The following is a 22,396-nucleotide window of genomic DNA, read 5'->3' as shown; positions in this document are numbered from 1 at the left end:
TGAATACACTGTTATACCGTGAGTTTTTACTTCTATATATAAACAGGATCAAATATACTTGTATTCAATGTGAATACACTGTTATACCATGAATTTTTACTTCTATATGTAAACTGCATCAAATATACTTGTATTCAATGTGAATACAATGTTATACCATGACTTTCTACTTCTATATGTATACTGCATTAAATATACTTGTATTCAATGTGAATACACTGTTATACCATGAGTTTTTACTTCTATATGTAAACTGCATCAAATATACTTGTATTCAATGTGAATACACTGTTATACCATGATTTTTTAGTTCTATATGTAAACTGCATCAAATATACTTGTATTCAATGTGAATACACTGTTATACCATGAGTTTTTACTTCTATATATAAACAGGATCAAATATACTTGTATTTAATGTGAATACACTGTTATACCATGAGTGTTTACTTCTATATGTAACCAGCATCAAATATACTTGTATTCAATGTGAATACACTGTTATACCATGAGTTTTTACTTCTATATGTAAACAGCATCAAATATACTTGTATTCAATGTGAATACACTCTTATACCATGAATTTTTACTTCTATATGTATACTGCATCAAATATACTTGTATTTAATGTGAATAGACTGTTATACCATGAGTTTTTACTTCTATCTGTAAACAGCATAAAATATACTTGAATTCAATGTGAATACTCTGTTATACCATGAGTTTTTAGTTCTATGTGTAAAAAGCATCAAATATACTTGTATTCAATGTGAATACACTGTTATACCATGAGTTTTTACTTCTATATGTATACTGCATCTAATATACTTGTATTCAATGTGAATACACTGTTATACCATGAGATTTTACTTCTTTTTGTATACTGCATCAAATATACTTGTATTCAATGTGAATACACTGTTATACCGTGAGTTTTTACTTCTATATGTATACTGCATCAAATATACTTGTATTCAATGTGAATACACTGTTATACCATGAGTTTTTATTTCTATATGTAAACAGCATCAAATATACTTGTATTCAATGTGAATACACTGTTATACCATGAGTTTTTACTTCTATATGTATACTGCATCAAATATACTTGTATTCAATGTGAATACACTGTTATACCATGAGTTTCTACTTCATTATGTAAACAGGATCAAATATACTTGTATTCAATGTGAATACACTGTTATACCATGAGTTTTTACTTCTATATGTATACTGCATCAAATATACTTCTATATATGTGAATACACTGTTATACCATGAGTTTTTACTTCTATATGTATTCTGCATCAAATATACTTGTATTCAATGTGACTATACTGTTATACCATGAGTTTTTACTTCTATATGTAAACAGCATCAAATATACTTGTATTCAATGTGAATACACTGTTATACCATGAGTTTCTACTTCTACATGTGAACAGGATCAAATATACTTGTATACAAAGTGAATACACTGTTATACCATGAGTTTTTACTTCTATATGTAAACAGCATCAAATATACTTTTATTTAATGTGAATACACTGTTATACCATGAGTTTTTACTTCTATATGTATACTGCATCAAATATACTTGTATTCCATGTGAATACACTGTAATACCATGAGCTTTTACTTCTATATGTATACTGCATCAAATATACTTGAATTCAATGTGAATACACTGTTATACCAAGAGTTTTTACTTCTTTATGTATACTGCATCAAATATACTTGTATTCAATGTGAATACACTATTATACCATAAGTTTTTACTTCTATATGTAAACAGCATCAAAAATACTTATATTCAATGTGAATACACTGTTATACCATGAGTTTTTACTTCTATATGTATACTGCATCAAATATTCTTGTATTCAATGTGAATTCACTGTTATACCATGAGTTTTTACTTCTATATCTAACAGCATCAAATATACTTGTATTCAATGTGAATACACTGTTATACCAAGAGTTTTTACTTCTATATGTATACTGCATCAAATATACTTGTATTCAATGTGAATACACTGTTATACCATGATTGTTTACTTCTATATGTAAACAGCATCAATTATACTTGTATTCAATGTGAAAAAAATGTTATACCATGAGTTTTTACTTCTATATGTATACTGCATTAAATATACTTGTATTCAATGTGAATACACTATTATACCATGAGTTTTTAGTTCTATATGTATTCTGCATCAAATATACTTGTATTCAATGTGAATACACTGTTATACCATGAGTTTTTACTTCTATATGTATACTGCATCAAATATACTGGTATTCAATGTGAATACACTGTTATACCATGAGTTTTTACTTCTATATGTATACTGCATCAAATATAGTTGTATTCAATGTGACTACACTGTTATACCATGAGTTTTTACTTCTATATGTATTCTGCATCAAATATCCTTGTATTCAATGTGAATACACTGTTATACCATGAGTTTTTACTTCTATATATAAACAGGATCAAATATACTTGTATTCAATGTGAATACACTGTTATACCATGAGTTTTTACTTCTACATGTAAACAGCATCAAATATACTTTTATTTAATGTGAATACACTGTTATACCATGAGTTTTTACTTCTATATGTATACTGCATCAAATATACTTGTATTCCATGTGAATACACTGTAATACCATGAGTTTTTACTTCTATATGTATACTGCATCAAATATACTTGTATTCAATGTGAATACACTGTTATACCAAGAGTTTTTACTTCTTTATGTATACTGCATCAAATATACTTGTATTCAATGTGAATACACTGTTATACCATGAGTTTTTACTTCTATATGTAAACAAAATCAAATATACAAGTATTCAATGTGAATACACTGTTATACCATGAGTTTTTACTTCTATATGTATTCTGCATCAAATATACAAGTATTCAATGTGAATACAATGTTATACCATGAGTTTTTACTTCTATATGTAAACTGCATCAAATATACTTGTATTCAATGTGAATACACTGTTATACCATGAGTTTTTACTTCTATATGTATTCTGCTTCAAATATACTTGTTTTCAATGTGAATACACTGTTATACCATGAGTTTTTACTTCTATATGTATACTGCATCAAATATACTTGTATTCCATGTGAATACACTGTAATACCATGAGCTTTTACTTCTATATGTATACTGCATCAAATATACTTGAATTCAATGTGAATACACTGTTATACCAAGAGTTTTTACTTCTTTATGTATACTGCATCAAATATACTTGTATTCAATGTGAATACACTATTATACCATAAGTTTTTACTTCTATATGTAAACAGCATCAAAAATACTTATATTCAATGTGAATACACTGTTATACCATGAGTTTTTACTTCTATATGTATACTGCATCAAATATTCTTGTATTCAATGTGAATTCACTGTTATACCATGAGTTTTTACTTCTATATGTAAACAGCATCAAATATACTTGTATTCAATGTGAATACACTGTTATACCAAGAGTTTTTACTTCTATATGTATACTGCATCAAATATACTTGTATTCAATGTGAATACACTGTTATACCATGATTGTTTACTTCTATATGTAAACAGCATCAATTATACTTGTATTCAATGTGAAAAAAATGTTATACCATGAGTTTTTACTTCTATATGTATACTGCATCAAATATACTTGTATTCAATGTGAATACACTATTATACCATGAGTTTTTAGTTCTATATGTATTCTGCATCAAATATACTTGTATTCAATGTTAATACACTGTTATACCATGAGTTTTTACTTCTATATGTAAACAAAATCAAATATACAAGTATTCAATGTGAATACACTGTTATACCATGAGTTTTTACTTCTATATGTATTCTGCATCAAATATACAAGTATTCAATGTGAATACAATGTTATACCATGAGTTTTTACTTCTATATGTAAACTGCATCAAATATACTTGTATTCAATGTGAATACACTGTTATACCATGAGTTTTTACTTCTATATGTATTCTGCATCAAATATACTTGTTTTCAATGTGAATACACTGTTATACCATGAGTTTTTACTTCTATATGTATACTGCATCAAATATACTTGAATTCAATGTGAATACACTGTTATACCGTGAGTTTATACTTCTATATGAATACTGCATCAAATAAACTTGTATTCAATGTGAATACACTGTTATACCATGAGTTATTACTTCTATATAAAAACAGGATCAAATATATTTGTATTCAATGTGAATACACTGTTATACCATAAGTTTTTACTTCAATATGTAAACTGCATCAAATATACTTGTATTCAATGTGAATACACTGTTATACCATGAGTTTTTACTTCTATATGTATTCTGCATCAAATATACTTGTATTCAATGTGAATACACTGTTATACCATGAGTTTTTACTTCTATATGTAAACTGCATGGAATATACTTGTATTCAATGTGAATACACTGTTATACCATGAGTTTTTACTTCTATATGTAAACAGCATCAAATACACTTGTATTCAATGTGAATACACTGTTATACCATGAGTTTTTACTTCTATATGTAAACAGCATCAAATATACTTGTATTCAATGTGAATACACTGATATACCATGAGTTTCCACTACTATATGTAAACAGCATCAAATATACTTGTATTCAATGTGAATACACTGTTATACCATGAGTTTCTACTTCTATATGTAAACAGGATCAAATATAGTTGTATTCAATGTGAATACACTGTTATACTATGAGTTTGTATTTCTGTATGTAAACAGGATCAAATATGATTGTATTCAATGTGAATACACTGTTATACCATGAGTTTTTACTTCTATATGTAAACAGCATCAAATATACTTGTATTCAATGTGAATACACTGTTATACCATGATACCATGAGTTTTTACTTCTATATGTAAACTGCGTGGGATATACTTGTATTCAATGTGAATACACTGTTATACCATGAATTTTTACTTCTATATGTATACTGCATCAAATATACTTGTATCCAATGTGAATACACTTGTTACGGGTAAATGACGGTTCGATAGATCGGCTGATCGAGTGTGGAGAAAAATGAACACTTTGTATTGGCACGAGATTCACATGAAAAGAAAAATTCGATACCAAAAAACGAGATTGAATTGTCTCTGAAAAAAGGCTAGGATCGGGAGAACTCTCTACGGTGTCGATTTTGCCACTGAGCCGTCGTCTGGTCCGCTTTGTCCTGGGATAGGAAATTCGGTGCCCTTTGGGCGCTGAGGTGTCAGATTTTCGTCCGTAACACAGCCGGCCCTGTTTCGGATGTCCGAAACATCGCATTTTTCGGTCTCCAGCACGCACAGATGATGAGCCGCTCGGGTCCAAAGTTTTGTTTCCGTGCCTTTCCCGGACCAAACTGCGAAGGATACCGAGCGAACGGTGCCGTTGAGATCGGGAAAGACTTCAAGTACGCGGCCATGCGGCCACTCACCTCTGCGAGTGGCTGGATCAACAATTAAGACAATATCGTTGACAGCAATATTTCGATTCGGTGCTGTCCATTTTGATCGAGAATTGAGTTTCGGTACGATCTCGCGGAGCCACCTACGCCAGAAATGAGTGATGAGATCTTGGGCTGCTCTCCATCCTTTGGTGGACGGTGTTTCTGACAAATCGAGGACGTCCAGAGGTTCGTTCGGATTAGCTTCGAGGAGAAAAAAATGATTGGGGGTCAACGGAATGGGATCTTTCGGGTCGACTGGAACATATTCGAGGGGACGTCCATTCATTAGCGTTGCTGCCCCGACTAAGGCGGACTGCAGAATTTCGTTGGACGATGTCCGGCCGTCGAGAATGATGCGTAGGGCGGATTTTGCGGATTGAATAAGGCGTTCCCATGAACCGCCAAAATGCGGCGCGATGGGAGGAGAGAAATGCCACTCAATGCCGCGTTTCGCCAATTTTGATCCGATTCTTTCTTGATTGAAACGCGCCAAACCTTCGGAGATTTCCTTTTCGCCTGCGACTAAATTTGTGCCGTTGTCGCTATAAACGACGCCAGGACAGCCACGCACATTTACGAATCGCCAGAAAGCGAGGAGAAACGAGTCGGTCGAAAGTGTTTCGGCGAGTTCGATGTGGACGGCTCTAGTCGTTAAACAAGTAAACATCACGCCCCATCTTTTCAATGACCGTCGGAGCATGGTGATAGGCATTGGTCCAAAGTAGTCTATTCCCGTTCCGGAAAATGGTCGCGTGAACGGGCGGAGGCGATAGGACGGGAGAGGAGCCATAATTGGAGGGGCTGGTTTCGAGCGTAACAGCCGACATTTTGCACAATCTCCCACGACGGATTTTACGATGCGTCTCAGCTTCGGGATGTAGTATCGAGATCGGACATCGTGGAGCGTGCGATCAGGTCGCGAATGTTCGAGATAAATGTGTCGCTCTCGGATAACCAATCGAGCCAATTGACTCTCGTGATGGAGGATGATAGGATGCTTGATGTCTTCGTTGAATGCGCTCCTATCTAATCGACCACCGACTCTCATGACGGAATTGACGTCGAGGAAGGGGGTATGGTGAACCAGTTTTGAATCGACTGGCAATGGACGCCTTTTGCGGAGAAATTCCAACTCGCGGGCGAAATAATGTTGTTGGTCGATGCGAAAAGCGAACGTCATTGCCCTGCGGAGCTCGGGCACGGATAAGAAACTAAGCGTTGTTTTTGGTTTTTCTTTTAACGAATAATTTCGCGCGAAACGTCGGAGCCAGCCAACTGAGGACTTGAATTTTTCCAACGTTGACACACGTTCAACGATGCGGATGAACGGGTGAATGGGTTCGTTTGAAATTGATCCCACCCAGCGTGACGGGGCAACTTCTGGATCATCGGAGCTGGGCTCTGATATTTGTTCAGGCGCTGGCCAGCTTTCGCGGGACATCAGGAGAAATGATGGCCCACAAAACCAGCGGTGTTTCGGATTTAAGGATGACGCTGGTATTCCACGTGAAGCGTCGTCTGCCGGATTCAGCTCACCTGGGATATGCCGCCACTCCTTTGCCACTGACTGGTCGACAATTTCGGTGATTCGGTGAGCTACAAAAGCGTGATAGCGACAGGACGTTGAATGAATCCACTGAAGGACGGTTTGCGAGTCGGTCCAATATGTTTTTGGAACGTCCTTCAAGTTCATTTCTTGTCGGACTGTGCTGACGAGTCTAGCGGCTAAAACAGCTCCTTGGAGTTCGAGTCGTGGGATTGATAACTGTTTTAACGGTGCCACTCTTGCCTTTCCGATCACTAAGGCGACACTGATTTCTTCGTTCGGATATGAACATCGGAGATATACACAAGCACCGAAGCCATTTTCGCTGGCATCACTAAAGGCATGAAGCTCTAGATGATCGGGTTTGGTTACGCGGCGGATGCAGCGCGGAATGCGGAGTGCTTCGAGAAGTTTTAGCTCGTTGGTCCAATTTGTCCAAATTTTTTGGAGTTCTTGATCCAGCACGTCATCCCATCCGCACCGGCTGTGCCATATATCTTGCATTAAGATTCGGGCTGGCAAAATGGCGGGGGCAATGAGACCAAGAGGGTCGTGGACCTTCGATAAACCTTGGAGCACTTCACGCATGGTCGATGCTGGTTTCAACTCGACTTTGTACATGAACTGATCGGTCTCCCAATCCAACAAGATGCCGAGCGTTCTTTCGACCGGGAGCAACTCAGAATTGAAGTCGAGATGAGGGCGAGAGAGCTCGGATGGAGCAACTGTTGAGAGAACACGACGGGATGACGACATCCATTGTACGACATTAAATCCGCCAGCTAGACAGAGGGCCTTGAAGTCCTTGGCGTCACGAATGGCGTCGTCTTCGTTTTCGGCAGAGTAAAGTAGATTGTCGACATACGTGTTCGACAGCACGAGATCGGCAACTTTCGGATAAAGATGTCGATTATCTTCGGCCGTTTTTCTCAGAGCAAAGATGCATGTCGTCGGCGATGAGACGGCACCGAAAACATGTCGCGTCATTTGAAACGCTTTGATCGGTTCGTTGATCCCAGGCGCTTGATAAAGGAAACGAAGAACGGATTGATCGCTTGCCGGAACTTGCACCTGGTGATACATTTTTTCAATATCTCCGGCAATCGGTACCGGGAATTGACGGAAGCGGAGGAGGACTGCTACTTGGCTGGTTAACAAATCTGGGCCTTGGTGGAGCATGTCATTTAGGCTGATTCCATTATGTTGAGCCGAGCAGTTGAATACGACGCGGACCTTGTCCGGCTTATTCACGGACGTGACACCATGATGTGGCAAATAAAACACACGCCCAGGCGTACCTGTGTCGGACGGATCTACAGGAATTGCGTGACCGAGCGACAGGTATTCTTGGATCACCTTGTTATATTTTTCGCCATAAGCTGGGTCCCGTTTGAAATGTTTGGAAAGATGTTGCAGTTGCTGCAATGCCGACGAATAGTTGTTTTGCAGCACTGCGTTTTCTTCCTTCCACATTAATGCCACTTCTTGTCGTTCTCCTGTATGGCGGATGGATTTTTCAAGGAGGTCCATCGCCTTTCGGTTTTCGGTGGAGAGTATCGGTTGAGTTGGTTTATGAACACCGAAGGCTTCAGCTTGCCACAGCCTCGCGATGTCTTCTCTCAACTCCAGGTCGGATGGCTGAAAATGGATCTGATAAATGCCGGGTCTTCTCTCCGAGACCTCGAACACTCGTGACGGCACTGAACCGGCTACACACCATCCAAATGGCGTTAAAATGGCATCCGGGCCGGTGTCTCCGGAGTGGCAGCGTTCTTCCAAAATACGATGCGCTCCACGTATGTCTCGACCGATAATAACGGTAACGAGGACCGAGTCGAATGTTGGCAAATCTAAGTCAGCTAGATGATTCCATTCTTTCTTGACGCTGGGCCAATGACATTTCTTCTTTGCAAAGTTGAGTTGTGGGACGGTCAACGCATTCATGGCTTTGAATCGTGATTGGTTGTCTCTTGGAGAAATATCGAAGTTGACGGTGCGCGTTGGAATATCTGGATCCTGGCCATGGAAGGTTCTTAGACGGATCGTTTGGGCCTGTCCGGTCAATCCAATTTTGTCGGCCGCATGATCTAAGATAAGAGACGCTTCGCTGCCCAGGTCCAACAGTCCAAACGTGTTGAGATGTTTCTTGCCGTTCCAGATTGTGATGGGCACGACAGCCAACAGCACGGACCATGATCTGTCCCTCTCGCGGATGGCGCAGGTGTAACAATGGGTCGATCCGGTGGACCCACCAGTTCCATTGTCGTTTCGCTTGGTTGACTCTATTGCTGGACTTTCGTTCGTCGGGTTAACGAGCGGCTTCGGAAATATTCGGGGCGCGCCATGCAAGAGCCTATGATGGTTGTGTTGACACTCGTCGACACCACACTTTTGTTGTTGCTACAGTCACGACCTAAATGACCTTTTTCAAGGCACCGGAGGCAGCAACCATATTTCTTGATGAGGTTGCTTCTTTCGATTACGGAGAAGTCGGAGAATTTCTTGCAATCTTGGAGTTAATGATTGCCGTTGCACACCAAACATTCTTTTAGGTTCTTGAATTGAACGGTGTTTTGAATTTTTGTTTTTGAGTTCGAATTCGATGCAGTCGATATCGAGAGAATCGTTGGTGAGACGGGCGAACTAAATTTGCTGTGAATTTGCCGGCCCGGTTTGCGGTCTTGTCTTCCAGTTTTCCCTTCTGTTGGTTGAGAATTTGACGCTTTTGCATGTTTAACCACCATTTCTGCTTTCACAATAGTGTGTAGCCACGGTACGAAATCTTGCAGAGTCAGGAGTTGCGGGTGTGATTTAACTATCTTCTTCCCCCACTTGCTTTGAATGTCAGCGGGAAGCTTGTCGAGAATTATCTCTAGTAGACCGACGGAATTCAGCTCATTCTCGTAGCCGCCATTTTTTAACGAAGAAACGGCGCCGCGCAGGGATGTAGAAAAAACTAAGAGGGCTCGATAGTCGTTTAAATGCGGAACTTTTGGAAGATCAAGAATTGTTCTAATGTACGCTCTTGAAATGAGATGAGGATGGCCATATGTACACTCTAGCTCTTCAAGCGCTGCTTCATACAAAGCTGGATCGTTTAGACAATCGCCCAGACTCTGCTGTATGTTTGGTTTCAAACAACCTCGGAGAAGCGCCATTTTTTGAGTGCTTGATATCGCCTGATCATCGTTGACTAGATCTTTAAAATTTGCGATGAAAGTCGGCCATTTTCTCGGATCGCCATCGAACGGGTCGAGATCTAGTCGCGGCATTCGGAATACGGATTTTCGATTCGGTGTGTTGCTGTTAGTCGGCCCGTTTTTCGTTTGGTTGAACGACCATTTTGACGAGTCGACTGTCGGGCTTTTTCGATTTTCGTTTTTTTCTGAACTGCGTTGATTGGCTCCATCTGAAGGCGGAGCAGTGGCACAGTAGTATGATGCACCTTGGCTTTGCGCTCCAAAAGACGGCGCGGCAGAACGGAAGAATGAAGGACCTTGTTTGGTACTCCAAAAGAAGACGCGTCTGGTCGGAAGAATGACGGGACTTGGTTCGGTATTTCAAAGGAAGGCGCGTCTGGCCGGAAGAATGACGGACCCTGGTTTGTTTCGCGTCGGATCTTGGGTGCTTCCGCTGTTACTTCAGTGTTGCAGTAATTGAAGTCTACACGTTTTTTCTGGATTGCTCCGTGTGCGGAGGCATCAGCTTTTTCGGGACATTCTGCTTCTTTTTCCTGCCTTGACAGCTCTTCGAGTTGTTTGATTCGGTTTTCGACGGCTTCCATGGCCTTTTCGTATTTTTCGTTCATCTGTCTCTTCTCCTTTTCCACCAGGGCTCGATATTGAAGTTCGGCTTCTTCAGTGTTCTTCTTATCTTTCGCCATCTGCTCAGCTTACTGCTGTATTTTTCTTTTAAACTCAGCGTTGCGTTCAATTTCGCTCGACAGTTTTGCGGAATCAATGGTCATTTGAGTCATAGTTGTCGTCGCTTTTGATAGCTGTTCCTCGACGTTTCTTCTCAACTCAATTTCTTGGCGTAGGCGTTGCTGAATTTCGTTCATGATGGCGGCGGGATCAGGATCCTGGTTTCTTCGTCTCGAAACTGATGAGCTAACGATCGAGTCATTGTTGTCAGGCTGATTTCTTAACGTGTTGTTCAGCGCTTCTTCGTTAACGACAGATGAGTGGATGGAGGACCACGGTGTGCGGATGTATTTGTCGATTCGCCCGTATACTTCCATTGTTATCGCTTCACATTTTCTTATCCATTCATCCGGGTTTGCATCTTCTTCTTCGTTAAAATCTGTCGCTTCAACATATCGCCCGTGAGCCGCTATGCACTCTTCTAATTGGTCGGCTAATGATGCACGATGAACAGCTAGCTCTCGTTTACTGCCAAAGTTGGCGATGTGTTGATCTATCTTTGTGATCAGCTTAGTGTGTCTGCCCTTTTCGACCGCGTGCTCCCGCTTTAATTGTTTGGCGCTGCTGAGTGGTGGAAATTCGCTATTGTCGGATGTTTGACAGATTTCGTCTAATGGGCCCACTTGTTTTCCAAAGTTGGTTGCCATTTTTTTTTGTGACTTAAGCTGAAATGAAACGATGATGACCGAATGATGAGACAACGATTAGCTTTACTGCGCCCCCACTCGTATGACAGTTAACTGGCGTTGCGTGGTGCGTGATCCAGTAAGAATTGGGACGGATTGCGGAATTTGATCAAATCAGTTGCGGAAAGCGCAATCAAAAATGCAGAATTCAAAATGTGGAAATTTAGAGGCGGATTAATCGGAGTCGGATGCGAAGTCGGTTGTTCGGAGTCGGAAATTTCGGAGTCAGATGTTCGGATTTGGAATTTTCGGGGTCGGATGTTTGGATTCGGAATTTTCGGCGTCGGATGTTCGGATTTCGGATTCGTAATTTTTTTCGGAGTTAGCACCAGCCCAACTGGTCGAAACCTAGGACTAGATGCTTTGGAGAGATTAGCAACAACCCAACCGGCCGAAGCCTAGGACTAAATGCCACCGCACGGATATCAACAGCCCAACCAGCCGAAGCTTAGGACTAATTGGTATCGACGGGATTATCAGATAGTTCGATTGCAAGTTGCAGGATGAATTCTTCCTGCTCTTCTTGCTCTTCGATGGGGTTTCGATTTTCAGCACGGTGTGGTTGTTATTGGCTAGTTCTACTTCTCAATTCTTGATAAATTCGCTGAGCCTCTCGCGTTCGTTCTTCAATTAGCCGCCTTCTTTCCTCTTCGTTTCGCTCTTCAATCAACAGCGCTCTTGCAATCTGCCGTTCACGCTCCCTTTCTGAAATTCGGCGTTGTAAGTGCCGTGCAGCTTGTCGGGCCCTGCTGGGTGTACTGTTGCTACGGCGCGGCAGCTTGGTGGTTTTAAACCAAGTGGCCACGTTATGAAGATGAGAAAAAGAAAATGGGACGGGAAATTTTTCACGTGACTGACACGAAAAAATTGTCGGATTGCGTGACACAAAACTTTTTGAGCTGTCGGAGCTCATAAATTGACAGAAAACACAACAAACACAAAAAAATTACCAAATGATGTTCGATGTCAGAAATAAAGTCGGATACGGCGCACACTGATCACGTTTGACGGCGTCAGATTCGTCTCGCATCGGTCGATGCACCAAATTGTTACGGGCAAATGACGGTTCGATAGATCGGCTGATCGAGTGTGGAGAAAAACTAACACTTTGTGTTGGCACGAGATTCACATGAAAAGAAAAATTCGATACCAAAAAACGAGATTGAATTGTCTCTGAAAAAAGGCTAGGATCGGGAGAACTCTCTACGGTGTCGATTTTGCCACTGAGCCGTCGTCTGGTCCGCCTTGTCCTGGGATAGGAAATTCGGTGCCCTTAGGGCGCTGAGGTGTCAGATTTTCGTCCGTAACAACACTGTTATAACATGAGTTTTTACTTCTATATGTAAACAGCATCAAATATACTTGTATTCAATGTGAATACACTGTTATACCATGAGTTTTTACTTCTATATAAACAGGATCAAATATACATGTATTCAATGTGAATACACTGTTATACCATGACTTTTTACTTCTATATGTAAACTGCATCAAATATACTTGTATTCAATCTGAATACACTGTTATACCATGAGTTTTTACTTTTATAAGTAAACTGCATCAAATATACTTGTATTCAATGTGAATACACTGTTATACCATGAGTTTTTACTTCTACATGTAAACTGCATCAAATATACTTGTATTCAATGTGAATACACTGTTATACCATAAGTTTTTACTTCTATATGTATTCTGCATCAAATATACTTGTATTCAATGTGAATACACTGTTATACCATGAGTTTTTACTTCTATATGTATTCTGCATCAAATATACTTGTATTCAATGTGAATACACTGTTATACCATGAGTTTTTACTTCTATATGTAAACAGCATCAAATATACTTGTATTTAATGTGAATACACTGTTATACCATGAGTTTTTACTTCTATATATAAACTGCATCAAATATACTTGTATTCAATGTGAATACACTGTTATACCATGAGTTTTTACTTCTATATGTATTCTGCATCAAATATACTTGTATTCAATGTGAATACACTGTTATACCATCAGTTTTTACTTCTATATGTAAACAGCATCAAATATACTTGTATTCAATGTGAATACACTGTTATACCATGAGTTTTTACTTCTATATGTAAACAGCATCAAATATACTTGTATTCAATGTGAATACACTGTTATACCATGAGTTTTTACTTCTATATGTAAACTGCATCAAATATACTTGTATTCAATGTGAATACACTGTTATACCATGAGTTTTTACTTCTATATGTATTCTGCATCAAATATACTTGTATTCAATGTGAATACACTGCTTTACCATGAGTTTTTACTTCTATATGTATTCTGCATCAAATATACTTGTATTCAATGTGAATACACTGTTATACCATGAGTTTTTACTTCTATATGTAAACAGCATCAAATATACTTGTATTTAATGTGAATACACTGTTATACCATGAGTTTTTACTTCTATATATAAACTGCATCCAATATACTTGTATTAAATGTGAATACACTGTTATACCATGAGTTTTTACTTCTATATGTATTCTGCATCAAATATACTTGTATTCAATGTGAATACACTGTTATACCATCAGTTTTTACTTCTATATGTAAACAGCATCAAATATACTTGTATTCAATGTGAATACACTGTTATACCATGAGTTTTTACTTCTATATGTAAACAGCATCAAATATACTTGTATTCAATGTGAATACACTGTTATACCATGAGTTTTTACTTCTATATGTAAACAGCATCAAATATACTTGTATTCAATGTGAATACACTGTTATACCATGATTTTTTACTTCTATATGTAAACTGCATCAAATATACTTGTATTCAATGTGAATACACTGTTATACCATGAGTTTTTACTTCTATATGTATTCTGCATCAAATATACTTGTATTCAATGTGAATACACTGTTATACCATGAGTTTTTACTTCTATATGTATTCTGCATCAAATATACTTGTATTCAATGTGAATACACTGTTATACCATGAGTTTTTACTTCTATATGTAAACAGCATCAAATATACTTGTATTCAATGTGAATACACTGTTATACCATGAGTTTTTACTTCTATATGTATACTGCATCAAATATACTTGTATTCAATGTGAATACACTGTTATACCATGAGTTTTTACTTCTATATGTAAACTGCATCAAATATACTTGTATTCAATGTGAATACACTGTTATACCATAAGTTTTGCTTCTATATGTATTCTGCATCAAATAATCTTGTATTCAATGTGATTACACTGTTAGACCATGAGTTTTTACTTCAATATGTAAACAGCTTCAAATATATTTGTATTCAATGTGAATACACTGTTATACCATGAGTTTTTACTTCTATATATAAACTGCATCCAATATACTTGTATTAAATGTGAATACACTGTTATACCATGAGTTTTTACTTCTATATGTAAACTGCATCAAATATACTTGTATTCAATCTGAATACACTGTTATACCATGAGTTTTTACTTTTATAAGTAAACTGCATCAAATATACTTGTATTCAATGTGAATACACTGTTATACCATGAGTTTTTACTTCTACATGTAAACTGCATCAAATATACTTGTATTCAATGTGAATACACTGTTATACCATAAGTTTTTACTTCTATATGTATTCTGCATCAAATATACTTGTATTCAATGTGAATACACTGTTATACCATGAGTTTTTACTTCTATATGTATTCTGCATCAAATATACTTGTATTCAATGTGAATACACTGTTATACCATGAGTTTTTACTTCTATATGTAAACAGCATCAAATATACTTGTATTTAATGTGAATACACTGTTATACCATGAGTTTTTACTTCTATATATAAACTGCATCAAATATACTTGTATTCAATGTGAATACACTGTTATACCATGAGTTTTTACTTCTATATGTATTCTGCATCAAATATACTTGTATTCAATGTGAATACACTGTTATACCATCAGTTTTTACTTCTATATGTAAACAGCATCAAATATACTTGTATTCAATGTGAATACACTGTTATACCATGAGTTTTTACTTCTATATGTAAACAGCATCAAATATACTTGTATTCAATGTGAATACACTGTTATACCATGAGTTTTTACTTCTATATGTAAACTGCATCAAATATACTTGTATTCAATGTGAATACACTGTTATACCATGAGTTTTTACTTCTATATGTATTCTGCATCAAATATACTTGTATTCAATGTGAATACACTGCTTTACCATGAGTTTTTACTTCTATATGTATTCTGCATCAAATATACTTGTATTCAATGTGAATACACTGTTATACCATGAGTTTTTACTTCTATATGTAAACAGCATCAAATATACTTGTATTTAATGTGAATACACTGTTATACCATGAGTTTTTACTTCTATATATAAACTGCATCCAATATACTTGTATTAAATGTGAATACACTGTTATACCATGAGTTTTTACTTCTATATGTATTCTGCATCAAATATACTTGTATTCAATGTGAATACACTGTTATACCATCAGTTTTTACTTCTATATGTAAACAGCATCAAATATACTTGTATTCAATGTGAATACACTGTTATACCATGAGTTTTTACTTCTATATGTAAACAGCATCAAATATACTTGTATTCAATGTGAATACACTGTTATACCATGAGTTTTTACTTCTATATGTAAACAGCATCAAATATACTTGTATTCAATGTGAATACACTGTTATACCATGATTTTTTACTTCTATATGTAAACTGCATCAAATATACTTGTATTCAATGTGAATACACTGTTATACCATGAGTTTTTACTTCTATATGTATTCTGCATCAAATATACTTGTATTCAATGTGAATACACTGTTATACCATGAGTTTTTACTTCTATATGTATTCTGCATCAAATATACTTGTATTCAATGTGAATACACTGTTATACCATGAGTTTTTACTTCTATATATAAACAGCATCAAATATACTTGTATTCAATGTGAATACACTGTTATACCATGAGTTTTTACTTCTATATGTATACTGCATCAAATATACTTGTATTCAATGTGAATACACTGTTATACCATGAGTTTTTACTTCTATATGTAAACTGCATCAAATATACTTGTATTCAATGTGAATACACTGTTATACCATAAGTTTTGCTTCTATATGTATTCTGCATCAAATAATCTTGTATTCAATGTGATTACACTGTTAGACCATGAGTTTTTACTTCAATATGTAAACAGCTTCAAATATATTTGTATTCAATGTGAATACACTGTTATACCATGAGTTTTTACTTCTATATATAAACTGCATCCAATATACTTGTATTAAATGTGAATACACTGTTATACCATGAGTTTTTACTTCTATATGTATTCTGCATCAAATATACTTGTATTCAATGTGAATACACTGTTATACCATCAGTTTTTACTTCTATATGTAAACAGCATCAAATATACTTGTATTCAATGTGAATACACTGTTATACCATGAGTTTTTACTTCTATATGTAAACAGCATCAAATATACTTGTATTCAATGTGAATACACTGTTATACCATGAGTTTTTACTTCTATATGTAAACAGCATCAAATATACTTGTATTCAATGTGAATACACTGTTATACCATAAGTTTTTACTTCTATATGTAAACAGCATCAAATATACTTGTATTCAATGTGAATACACTGTTATACCATGATTTTTACTTCTATATGTAAACTGCATCAAATATACTTGTATTCAATGTGAATACACTGTTATACCATGAGTTTTTACTTCTATATGTATTCTGCATCAAATATACTTGTATTCAATGTGAATACACTGTTATACCATGAGTTTTTACTTCTATATGTATTCTGCATCAAATATACTTGTATTCAATGTGAATACACTGTTATACCATGAGTTTTTACTTCTATATGTAAACAGCATCAAATATACTTGTATTCAATGTGAATACACTGTTATACCATGAGTTTTTACTTCTATGTGTAAACAGCATCAAATATACTTGTAAACAATGTGAATACACTGTTATACCATGAGTTTTTACTTCTATATGTAAACTGCATCAAATATACTTGTATTCAATGTGAATACACTGTTATACCATGAGTTTTTACTTCTATATGTAAACTGCATCAAATATACTTGTATTCATTGTGAATACACTGTTATACCATGAGTTTTTACTTCTATATGTATTCTGCATCAAATATACTTGTATTCAATGTGAATACACTGTTATACCATGAGTTTTTACTTCTATATGTATACTGCATCAAATATACTTGTATTCAATGTGAATACACTGTTATACCATGAGTTTTTACTTCTATATGTAAACTGCATCAAATATACTTGTATTCAATGTGAATACACTGTTATACCATAAGTTTTGCTTCTATATGTATTCTGCATCAAATAATCTTGTATTCAATGTGATTACACTGTTAGACCATGAGTTTTTACTTCAATATGTAAACAGCTTCAAATATATTTGTATTCAATGTGAATACACTGTTATACCATGAGTTTTTACTTGTATATGTATTCTGCATCAAATTTACTTGTATTCAATGTGAATACACTGTTATACCATGAGTTTTTACTTGTATATGTAAACAGCATCAAATATACTTGTATTCAATATGAATACACTGTTATACCATGAGTTTTTACTTCTATATGTAAACAGCATCAAATATACTTGTATTCAATGTGAATACACTGTTATACCAAGTGTTTTTACTTCTATGTGTATTCTGCATCAAATATACTTGTATTCAATGTGAATACACTGTTATACCATGAGTTTTTACTTCTATATATAAACTGCATCAAATATACTTGTATTCAATGTGAATACACTGTTATACCATGAGTTTTTACTTCGATATGTATTCTTCATCAAATATACTTGTATTCAATGTGAATACACTGTTATACCATGAGTTTTTACTTCTATATGTATTCTGCATCAAATATACTTGTATTCAATGTGAATACACTGTTATACCATGAGTTTTTACTTCTATATGTAAACAGCATCAAATATACTTGTATTTAATGTGAAAACACTGTTATACCATCAGTTTTTACTTCTATATGTAAACAGCATCAAATATACTTGTATTCAATGTGAATACACTGTTATACCATCAGTTTTTACTTCTATATGTAAACAGCATCAAATATACTTGTATTCAATGTGAATACACTGTTATACCATGAGTTTTTACTTCTATATGTAAACAGCATCAAATATACTTGTATTCAATGTGAATACACTGTTATACCATGAGTTTTTACTTCTATATGTAAACTGCATTAAATATACTTGTATTCAATGTGAATACACTGTTATACCATAAGAGTTTTTACTTCTATATGTATTCTGCATCAAATATACTTGTATTCAATGTGAATACACTGTTATACCATGAGTTTTTACTTCTATATGTATTTTGCATCAAATATACTTGTATTCAATATGAAAACACTGTTATACCATGAGTTTTTACTTCTATATGTAAACAGCATCAAATATACTTGTATTTAATGTGAATACACTGTTATACCATGATTTTTTACTTCTATATATAAACTGCATCCAATATACTTGTATTAAATGTGAATACACTGTTATACCATGAGTTTTTACTTCTATATGTATACTGCATCAAATATAATTGTATTCAATGTGAATACACTGTTATACCATAAGTTTTTACTTCGATATGTATTCTGCATCAAATATAATTGTATTCAATGTGAATGCACTGTTATACCATGAATTTTTAGTTCTATATTTAAACTGCATCAAATATACTTGTATTCAATGTGAATACACTGTTATACCATGAGTTTTTACTTCGATATGTATTCTGCATCAAATATAATTGTATTCAATGTGAATGCACTGTTATACCATGAATTTTTATTTCTATATTTAAACTGCATCAAATATACTTGTATTCAATGTGAATACACTGTTATACCATGAGTTTTTACTTCTATATGTATACTGCATCAAATATACTTGTATTCAATGTGAATACACTGTTATACCATGAGTTTTTACTTCTATATGTAAACTGCATCAAATATACTTGTATTCAATGTGAATACACTGTTATACCATAAGTTTTTACTTCTATATGTATTCTGCATCAAATATACTTGTATTCAATGTGAATACACTGTTATACCATGAGTTTTTACTTCTATATGTATTCTGCATCAAATATACTTGTATTCAATGTGAATACACTGTTATACCATGAGTTTTTACTTCTATATGTAAACAGCATCAAATATACTTGTATTTAATGTGAATACACTGTTATACCATGAGTTTTTACTTCTATATATAAACTGCATCAAATATACTTGTATTCAATGTGAATACACTGTTATACCATGAGTTTTTACTTCTATATGTATTCTGCATCAAATATACTTGTATTCAATGTGAATACACTGTTATACCATCAGTTTTTACTTCTATATGTAAACAGCATCAAATATACTTGTATTCAATGTGAATACACTGTTATACCATGAGTTTTTACTTCTATATGTAAACAGCATCAAATATACTTGTATTCAATGTGAATACACTGTTATACCATGAGTTTTTACTTCTATATGTAAACTGCATCAAATATACTTGTATTCAATGTGAATACACTGTTATACCATGAGTTTTTACTTCTATATGTATTCTGCATCAAATATACTTGTATTCAATGTGAATACACTGCTTTACCATGAGTTTTTACTTCTATATGTAATCTGCATCAAATATACTTGTATTCAATGTGAATACACTGTTATACCATGAGTTTTTACTTCTATATGTAAACAGCATCAAATATACTTGTATTTAATGTGAATACACTGTTATACCATGAGTTTTTACTTCTATATATAAACTGCATCCAATATACTTGTATTAAATGTGAATACACTGTTATACCATGAGTTTTTACTTCTATATGTATTCTGCATCAAATATACTTGTATTCAATGTGAATACACTGTTATACCATGAGTTTTTACTTCTATATGTAAACAGCATCAAATATACTTGTATTCAATGTGAATACACTGTTATACCATGAGTTTTTACTTCTATATGTAAACTGCATCAAATATACTTGTATTCAATGTGAATACACTGTTATACCATGAGTTTTTACTTCTATATGTAAACTGCATCAAATATACTTGTATTCAATGTGAATACACTGTTATACCATAAGTTTTGCTTCTATATGTATACTGCATCAAATAAACTTGTATTCAATGTGATTACACTGTTATACCATGAGTTTTTACTTCAATATGTAAACAGCTTCAAATATATTTGTATTCAATGTGAATACACTGTTATACCATGAGTTTTTACTTCTATATATAAACTGCATCCAATATACTTGTATTCAATGTGAATACACTGTTATACCATGAGTTTTTACTTCTATATGTAAACTGCATCAAATATACTTGTATTCAATGTGAATACACTGTTATACCATGAGTTTTTACTTCTATATGTAAACAGCATCAAATATACTTGTATTCAATGTGAATACACTGTTATACCATGAGTTTTTACTTCTATATGTAAACAGCATCAAATATACTTGTATTCAATGTGAATACACTGTTATACCATGAGTTTTTACTTCTATATGTAAACAGCATCAAATATACTTGTATTCAATGTGAATACACTGTTATACCATGAGTTTTTACTTCTATATGTAAACAGCATCAAATATACTTGTATTCAATGTGAATACACTGTTATACCATGATTTTTTACTTCTATATGTAAACTGCATCAAATATACTTGTATTCAATGTGAATACACTGTTATACCATGAGTTTTTACTTCTATATGTAATCTGCATCAAATATACTTGTATTCAATGTGAATACACTGTTATACCATGAGTTTTTACTTCTATATGTAAACTGCATCAAATATACTTGTATTCAATGTGAATACACTGTTATACCATGAGTTTTTACTTCTATATGTAAACAGCATCAAATATACTTGTATTCAATGTGAATACACTGTTATACCATGAGTTTTTACTTCTATGTGTAAACAGCATCAAATATACTTGTAAACAATGTGAATACACTGTTATACCATGAGTTTTTACTTCTATATGTAAACTGCATCAAATATACTTGTATTCAATGTGAATACACTGTTATACCATGAGTTTTTACTTCTATATGTAAACTGCATCAAATATACTTGTATTCAATGTGAATACACTGTTATACCATGAGTTTTTACTTCTATATGTAAACTGCATCAAATATACTTGTATTCAATGTGAATACACTGTTATACCATGAGTTTTTACTTCTATATGTAAACTGCATCAAATATACTTGTATTCAATGTGAATACACTGTTATACCATGAGTTTTTACTTCTATATGTAAACTGCATCAAATATACTTGTATTCAATGTGAATACACTGTTATACCATGAGTTTTTGCTTCTATATGTAAACTGCATCAAATAAACTTGTATTCAATGTGAATACACTGTTATACCATGAGTTTTTACTTCTATATGTAAACAGCATCAAATATACTTGTATTCAATGTGAATACACTGTTATACCATGAGTTTTTACTTCTATATGTAAACT

General features: G+C 34.5%; 1 protein-coding gene and 1 pseudogene across 1 annotated transcript; both read right to left on the bottom strand.

The window, feature by feature from the left end:
- Window positions 1-5,212: 5,212 nt before the first annotated feature.
- On the bottom strand, window positions 5,213-10,221 carry LOC123468094. The gene is made up of 2 exons (XM_045167751.1): window positions 9,601-10,221; window positions 5,213-9,382 (listed from the first exon to the last, which is right to left on the bottom strand). Exons 1-2 carry the CDS (start codon window positions 10,219-10,221, stop codon window positions 5,213-5,215), a joined length of 4,791 nt encoding a protein of 1,596 aa, XP_045023686.1.
- A 101-nt stretch (window positions 10,222-10,322) lies between these two features.
- LOC123468093 lies at window positions 10,323-11,633 on the bottom strand (annotated as a pseudogene).
- Between the last annotated feature and the right edge of the window lie 10,763 nt (window positions 11,634-22,396).

Source organism: Daphnia magna, unplaced genomic scaffold (genome assembly GCF_020631705.1).
Source record: "Daphnia magna isolate NIES unplaced genomic scaffold, ASM2063170v1.1 Dm_contigs285, whole genome shotgun sequence".
In the NCBI taxonomy this organism is placed as follows: domain Eukaryota; kingdom Metazoa; phylum Arthropoda; class Branchiopoda; order Diplostraca; family Daphniidae; genus Daphnia; species Daphnia magna.
The sequence above is the reverse complement of the archived record's forward strand: the minus strand, read 5'-3'. Positions and strand labels throughout refer to the sequence as shown.

What these genes read in the sequence shown, in the direction of transcription:
- LOC123468094 (XM_045167751.1), bottom strand. Translation starts at nt 10,221, where the DNA reads ATGGCGCTTCTCCGAGGTTGTTTGAAACCAAACATACAGCAGAGTCTG. An exon ending in AGAACCTAAAAGAATGTTTG is followed by an intron (nt 9,383 to 9,600) that starts GTGTGCAACGGC and finishes ATATTTCCGAAG; the next exon opens with CCGCTCGTTAACCCGACGAA.